General features: G+C 51.3%; 1 protein-coding gene across 1 annotated transcript in view; it reads right to left on the bottom strand.

Moving 5' to 3' along the window:
* Nucleotides 1-1,042: 1,042 nt before the first annotated feature.
* CACNG2 (calcium voltage-gated channel auxiliary subunit gamma 2) overlaps nucleotides 1,043-7,868 on the bottom strand; it is a 50,977-nt gene continuing 44,151 nt past the window's right edge. The window contains exons 2-4 of the mRNA XM_069003945.1: nucleotides 5,853-5,936; nucleotides 2,017-2,157; nucleotides 1,043-1,578 (exon numbers count right to left, since the gene is read on the bottom strand). Of these exons, the coding sequence (XP_068860046.1) occupies nucleotides 1,043-1,578; nucleotides 2,017-2,157; nucleotides 5,853-5,936 (761 nt within the window). The remainder of the gene's footprint in view (nucleotides 1,579-2,016; nucleotides 2,158-5,852; nucleotides 5,937-7,868) is intronic.

Below are 7,868 nucleotides of genomic sequence, written 5' to 3'. Positions count from 1 at the left end.
GTTGTTTTATTAAAAAAATTGCCACTTTTTTTTTTTTTTAAGAAACCTCTTTTGTCCTTTTTTTTTTTTTTTGTCTCTTCATGTGTGTCTTTATTTACTGTGTCTGTTTGTTTTTTGCACTGTCACCGTTAACCCCAGGGTCCCCAGGGCCGGGGAAGTGGGGACCCCCCTGGGGACCCTGTGGAGGCGTGACTCAGCATCAGCTCCTGCACTCCCTAGGGTCACTCTAAACCCCTACGGACCTGTGGGGGACAAGCGGATCCCCACGGATCCCAGGGGAATGGAGTGGATCCCCATGGGTCTCGGGGGGAACAGAGCGGGTCATGGCTAACTCCGGCACCCAGGATCCTCCATAATGGGCCCAAGGACACCAAAGTCACTGGCAGCCGAACCCCCATCCCCTGTTCCCCAAGAAGCCTGTGCTGGGTTAAAGGTAAGTGGGAAACAAACCATAAAATTAAAGAATAAAACCTCCCAAAATTAAAAAAGCTGCCTCCTCCTCCTCTTCCTCCCACTTGATTTATTGTCATTTGTTATTTCTTGGTTCCCTTTTATTTTTTTTAATCTGTTTTTATTAAATGTTAAAATAATGGTACATGGGAAATCATGCATTTTCTTTTAAATTTATTTCTATTTTTTAAATCTTTCTCTCAGTTTTAAAGTTTTTCTTTTTTTTCTTTTTTCTTTTGCTTTTTTTATTTTAAGAATTTTTTTTCACTGTTGTCTCTTTCCTCATGTTTCCTTTGCGTTTGTTTGGTTTTTTTTGTTCACTCGCTTGTTTGTCTGCTTATCTGCTTGTTCCTTCGTTGGTTTTTTTTTTTTTGTCAGTTTTTTGTTTGCTTTTGTTGTTTTTGTTTTTTTTGTGGATTTTTTTTTTTTTTTTTTGCATTGGGAAGGTCCCCACTCCACCAAGGGGCACTTCCACCTCCTCCTTCCCCACCCACCCTGCTGCCCCCTGCCCCCTTCCACCCTCCCCACCCTGCAGCCCACCCCCGTCTCCTCCTGCCCGTTCCTGCCCCATTTTCAGCTCCTGGCGACGGCTTCATACCGGGGTGGTCCGGCGGTTGGCTGTGTTGGTGTGGATAGAGTCCTTGTTCTCTTTCTGGATACAGTTGTGAACCTGGAGGAAACTGTTATCCCTGTCGGAGTTGTAGGTGGCGGTGGGGGTGGTGGTTGCCTTCAGCGGGTCCCTGGTCAGGGTGTACATCGAGATCTCTGTTGATGGGAGGGTGTTGAACCCTTTGATCCCGACGGGAGAGGCATCCCTGGAGTGTGAAGGCTCGGTGGAGCGGGAGCTGGAGCGACTGCGTCTCTGATAGCGGTACCGGTAGCTGGGGATGCGGGTAATGGCGGAGGACTGGAGGTAGTCCGTGGCACGAGCATTGGCGCGCAGCTGTTTGTGCCGGTCTATGAACATGTGGACAGCCAGCACTCCCACCATCTCGGCTATAATGAAGGACAGGGCCCCGAAATAGAAGGACCAGCCGTAGGAGTAGCTGTTCTTCTTGGAGTCACTCTTGGAGGGGTCTCCAGCGTTGGCTGATATGTATACGATGATGCCAATTATATTACTCAGACCTGCAAGCCGTCCGGCAGGGGAGAGAGAAGGATATGTCAGGAAGATCACACATAGCAGTGGTGGGGGCTGAATCCCTGCCCATCCCCTCCTGGTGGGCAGTTTTCCTTGGGAAACTCGGGCAAAATCCTCCTCATGTGCCTGCTGCTTCCCTGGACTGCACTCCTGGCTGGTCCCTGAGAGATGTCGGACGTTAGGGAAACACTGTCCCTCCATCAGCTCCCAAGGAGGGCAGTAGGAAAGCCCCTGCCTGCCTGCCTCTGGTGGGCGAGCAGGCAGGATGGAGAGGCATCCTTGTGACACTGCCTTCACCCCGAATAAAGCTGGGAAATACACACACTCCTGCCTAGGCAACTGCGCCCCTGCAGACGTCCTGGCTGGGCAGCCCCCCAATGCCTGGAGCCCATCCCTGGGGCATCAGGCCCTGTGCATCCCTTTACCTGCAGACACGAAGAAGATGCCGGCACTAAGGATGATGTTGTGTCGGGTTTTGTAGAACTCGCTGGCTGCAATGCAGAGTCCACCCATGAAAAGCAGAATCACACTCAGGATCGGGAAAATACTAGAGGCTCTAACAGCCCCTGCAGAGGAGAGAGGGAGGGCGGGGCAGAAAGAACAACAGAGGTATGAGAGAGAGGAAACAGGGGCGTGGAAGTGGCACCGGAGTGAGGGGAGGGGGGCACGCAAGCACGTTTTGTGGGTGTGGGTGAAGGGGAGAGACAGAGGGCAACGTGCCGTAGGGGAGTAATTTAAGGAGAGAATAAAGGCATTGGGGAATGGAGGGAGGGAGGGAAAGAGAAACAAAGTGTGTCAGAAAAAGAGAGTGGTCCAAAGCAACTCTCCCATGCCCTGGCCACTGCTGCTGCCAAGAAGCTGGTGGTTCGGCACGGGGAGGCAGAGAGGGCTGTGGGGCTGGTGGCTGAGCTGGGAGCCTGCCTGTGTTGTCTGTTCCCCCTCACGCTGTCTTTTCCTCTGTTTTTGCGGGGACTGTGGGCTGGAGGGGGAGCCCAGGCACCATTCAGCTTCTTCTGCGGGGCTCTGCCGCTCGAGCCTGCACTTCAAAGAACAGCAACCCAAATGCTTCCTGCAGAGCTGCTCAATCTCAAATCCTCCCGAAAGGGCATGAGCATCTCAAGGAGATTTTTTTTTTTTAGGGCTGAGAAGGAGCTCCTGGTGCCATGCACTGCTCTGCAGCTGCAGTGAGGATCGAGAAGCAAAAGTCCCAGCCCTGTGTGCTGAAATGCGGGGCTTATCCTAGTGATTAAATGACTGGGCTCCTTCCAGAGGGCAGTGATGGGTTTGGATGTGCCAGTTCCCACACACGCACACTCTCCATCGGTCGATACGGGAAGAGCTCAGCCAGCAGAGGGCAATGGCATAGATGCACAGATGCACGTATATGCTCATATGTGCATGCAAAACATACCCCAAAGCTTCTGGGGGGCCTGACTCGTGCTCACGCAGCGAAAGGCCAAGCCTGTGTGTACGCACACCCACGCACACAGGCACGCACGCACACTTCGCTTGTGGGCGGCTCGGTGGGAGCCACCGCTCTGCCTGAGTCTGCATTGAGAATATTCATTATTTTTTTTAACTAGGAAGGCCTTCTCTCCTCTGTTCACAAGAGAAAATAAGCTGTTAAAGTGTGAAATGAAGCCTTGCTTGATAAAGAAAGGTATCAGACGGGCTGGTGCAATTCTGCTTGTGGAGCAAAGATCTGGAAGGGGGGATGAAAGCTAATCCTTCCTTGCCTGTGAGAATGAACCTACATGAAGCAAATGCAGGACTTCTTCCTAAGTGAGCAGAGACTGCGCTTCAAAGACCCCGTTGGCCTCTGGATCCTGCCAGGCACAAGCAACCAGCTCTTTGAGGGGGGCCTAGCCCACTGCTTGTGCATGGGGAATGCAGAAGGCAGGGAGAAACCTCTCTTGCTTCCTTTCCAGCTCTGCCTGGCTGTGTTTCAGGGAACAGGATAGCAGTAATAACCATCTTAATAGCTTCTGGAAAGCAAGATGGGATTTGACGATGAGAAGCTTAAATGGCAGGAAGCAAACATCAAGCAGACACCCACTATTGAGAGGGTTTCTAGGGGGATGCTTGGTCAGTCCTGCAATCTGGTCCTGACTGCATCAGTTTTATCTGTGTCTTAAATTCTGAAATTCATGTCTGTTGGGAGAACACAAAGTCGCTGACTGACATGGGGAGCTGCAGGTGTCATAGGATGGAGAAGGACAGCAGCCTTCCTCAGCCTCTCAGGAGGACCATGCCACCAAGAGAGGGGCAGAATATCATCCAGTCTTCCTGGCTCCAGAGCCTGTGGCCTAAAGAGAAGGGGCTGGTGTTTGTGTGCTCCCTTGAATCATCTGTGTCTGCTAGCAAAGAAACACAGGGATGCTTCTGCTTCCTCTCTGATAACAGGCATTTTATTTCAAAAAGCCTAAGACACCTAATGTGTATGGCTGGCAGAAATAATGTCTAAGCCCTTCTAGCCAGGCCATGGACACTGCCCCATCACTGTCCTGCTTCCCTGGGGCATGAGGGAATTGCCCAGTCTGATACTAATAAGCAACTTCCTAGCTGTTCCTGATGGTACCGCCAGGCATTGCCCATGCAGAGCACCCAGGGACTCCAGTTTGGCAGAAGTTCTGGGAAGAAGCTCTTCAGTGGGGTCCCTCTCCAGGCAGGTCAAAGCCAGCAGAAATCCCACTTCCCTCAGGAATGACCCAAGTAGTTCTTTATTGACTTGCCAAATCTCTCTTTGAACCTGATTCTTTCTTAAAGAGGGCTCTACCCTAGGGACACTGTCAGGTCCTGACACTGGGCCAATTTTTGTCTTCAGATCTTGTTCCCTCTGAGGGAACAAACCCATCCTTCTTAAGATGTTTGGCCCCTTCCCCCAGCTCTTTTTTCTGAAGTGCAATTGATGCTGCAAGCCGCTTCCTTGCTCCCAAGCAACTCTGCAAGGGCTGGTTTGCCCTCGGAGGCAGCCTGCAAACCTTTGGCATCCCTGTGCCAAACCAGATCAAACCCCTGTCTTCAGCTCTGCTGTCCAGGGGCCATGCAGCAATTAAGAGACCGGTGCTGCAGAAAGGCAGCTGAAAGAAGCAATCTCTCTCAGTTATTTACAATTTACAGTGGATGAAGGACTGTTTGAGAAACCAAGAGGAAGCAGCATAAGATCTGCCTCTTTTCACATACAAATGAGCCTCGCAGATCCTAAATTATCTCTCTCATCCCTGCCGCAGGGCTGGGTCTCCACATCTGGCTTGGAGCACACCCGGATGACAAGGAGCTATTCTGAAAGACTCCCGGTCTTTGGAAGCCTCTGATGATTAACCTTGGAAGGTCAAAAGCACTTATCTCAGATTTCTGTCGGGAGAAGATCTCATGATGTCAAAAGACGTTGGGCTTGTGGAGGGAGGGCAGGACATCGAGGTGAGGACCTAAAAGGAGGAGTGTTCCCTGTTCAGCTGTGCTAAAGGAAGAGTAAGCTCCTGCCTCTGGGGTGGGTGGAAATGCTGGCTGGGGAGGGCAGCCGGGCAGGGCAACGCACGATGTGGATCTGTCCTGCTGGCCAGGATGCTGCTGTGCAAAGCAGTCTGACCTTCACCCACACATCTGAGGCTGGGCTTGGAGCTCAGGCTAGGCTTCCTTACAGACATGCCTTGTGCCTAGGGTTCAGCATCTCTCCTAGGGGCTCCGGGTGAGCACCAGGTCTTTCCTTCAAAGGGCTCTGGCTGTCCTTATTCCCGCTTCCTGCTCCCATCACTAAAATCACTAAATCCAGCAAAGATCAGATCTGTAGCCTCTGTAGGGAAGTGGTGTTTGGGGAAAGGTGAAGACAGCAATAAGAGCTCCTCAGACAAAATCCAGCTAATTTCTTAAGTCTGGTGCCACTGGAGTGTCAGATAAGGAAATGTAAATGTCTCACACATGGACACGCACACACACACACTGCCCCAGCTAGCCCAGTCTGACCTAATGCCCAATCAGCTGCTTTTCAATGGATTTGAATTGAGACTCTGATTTTATATTGCAATTAATTGCTGCCAATAAAAAAAATGCCATTGGTTTTTACTGTGAGTTCGAATCTGCACTGTCTCATGGGCAGGGTCCCAAGGAGGTGAGAGTGGAGCCAGTTTTAGGGGGTCACAAGGCTCTGGGGTCTCCACTGAGCCTCACAGGTCCCAGTGCCTCCACCACCCTGTGTTCAGAAAACAAAAGGCGCCCGACGCTAGCACCTACGAGCCATTGCAAAAAGAGCCTGTGGACTTACGGAGGAAATATTCTGCTGTATCGGCTTCATAATCTGCATCCTCAGGGAAGTGATCGATTTGCTTACACAGACCTTTAAAATTCCCTAGGGAACAAGAGGAAAAAAGAACAAATGAGAACACCAAAACCTGCCTTGCAGGAACAGCTGCCCTCTGCGTCACCTTTTGTGCCCGCCTGCCTTCCTCCCAGGCAGCACGCCCACTCGCGTGTGCATGCCTGGGAAATGTCCGGGGCCTCTCCTTGCACACTCGCACATGTATCTCCCTCTTATTTGCACAGGAATGTGGGCTTTGCTGCCAGGATCCAGCCTGACGCCCACCTAGCCCAGCACGCCTCGCTCAGCAGAGGAGAGCACCAGAAGCTCCGTGACTCCTGCCGCAGACGGGCGGGAGAGCTCTGCCCGCCTCTGAGGGAGGCAGGATGGGAACAGGTGCCAGAGACTGGGCCATCCTGCAAAGCACAGGTGTCAGGGTCCCCTCCCTCAGCATCGACAGGCGTAACTGTGGGTTACATCAGCAGAGCTCAGTGTTCCCCCTGGCGTGGCCTCGGTGGATCCCAGCAGTGTGGGGATTGTGGCAGGATGATCGGGTGTGGGTTTCGAGAGTATTTGTTTCTCTCAGCTGTGAATTTGCTGCCCTCTCATTCCCTGGGCAGGATACATCCCTTTGTTCTGGTTTGGTGTGAGAACAAAAAGCTCTTAATCTACTTTCTCCATATGACTGCTTGTTTTTGCATACCTTTGTCAGGCCCCTCTTGTGTCCTCTCACAGACTGAGGCTACAAGAAACTTGGTGCAAGTGTGTGTATGCAGCTCAGCAGCAAAACACCCTTGTGCTGGGGGAGCAAAATCTTCCACCATGAGTGAGGGAAGCTGGGCTGGACACAGTTCCATCAGGCTGGTGTATGGACAGGGCCTTCTGCTACTTTTACTCATGGGGCACCCTTTTTCACACACTCCATGGCCAACAAGGTCATCCCAGCAGGAGGCCAGTGACATCTTCCAAGTCTTTTGTTAGCTAGGATGTCTACCAGACTCTTATTTTCATCATTCATATCTCCTCTTGACATCAGGAATACCACTCCAGAGAGGTACTCCTCAAGCCACATCATAATTTTCACCATGACCACTGGTTAATTAGCATCTCAAACGATCAGGTTGTCCATTCTTGTACAGGGGTCACCACGTGAAAGACAATATCATTCTATCTCCTGGGGTTCCCATAATTTTTTTCTCCAACCCTCCATTCCATTTCCCTCTGGACACTTGCACTGACTGGCCATCAACACAGAACTGATGGACATAATCTGTCCAGAAAGGAGAAATGCATTGTCTGCATGAGGTGCGTGGGGAGGCATTGTGATCCCATGGGCCTCCTCGCCAGAGGTCAACCAACAAAGTGGCTCAGGCTCATTGATCCCTCAGCAGACGCATTTGGAGCCTGAGTCTGGAGAGTGACAAATGCTGTGGCAACCTGGGTGAGCCTCCTGCCACCCTGACCCTGAACCCAGCTTTTGGACTAGCTGGGTGTGCAGGGCAAGGAGAAAATGAAGCCACCACACTTGAGGTTGTTGCCTCTTGGAAGAACAACAGAGCTCTTCCAGACCAACCCTACCCAGGCTGAGACCTGCAGGCACCACGTCAGGTCCCCAAGTCATGTCTTGGGAGGTCTGTTCCTGACGAATTTGAATGATCTTTCAGTTATTTGTGGATAGATGGAAGAGGAACCAAGCTCAAAGGGTTCTCCCTGAGTTTCTTGTTGAGAAATTCTTGATGGATTAATGTTTGGAATGCTTTGGGAGGCAGTCCTGAGTAAATAACTGAGTAAATGGAAGGCAGGTATGTGGGTTCCTTTAGGTCAGCCCCCAAGTTTGACTTCTTCTGCATCCATCTGGCTTGTGTCTGATGCCTCCAAGGTACCTATCGCATTTAGCTACTCATTCAAAGAGCTTGCATGAAGAGACTAGAGACAGCAGAGAGGAGTGTGTGTGTGTGCGTTAAGAGGTAAGTAATAGGAGAA

Source organism: Aphelocoma coerulescens, chromosome 1A (assembly GCF_041296385.1).
Source record: "Aphelocoma coerulescens isolate FSJ_1873_10779 chromosome 1A, UR_Acoe_1.0, whole genome shotgun sequence".
Lineage (NCBI taxonomy): Eukaryota > Metazoa > Chordata > Aves > Passeriformes > Corvidae > Aphelocoma > Aphelocoma coerulescens.
The sequence above is the reverse complement of the archived record's forward strand: the minus strand, read 5'-3'. Positions and strand labels throughout refer to the sequence as shown.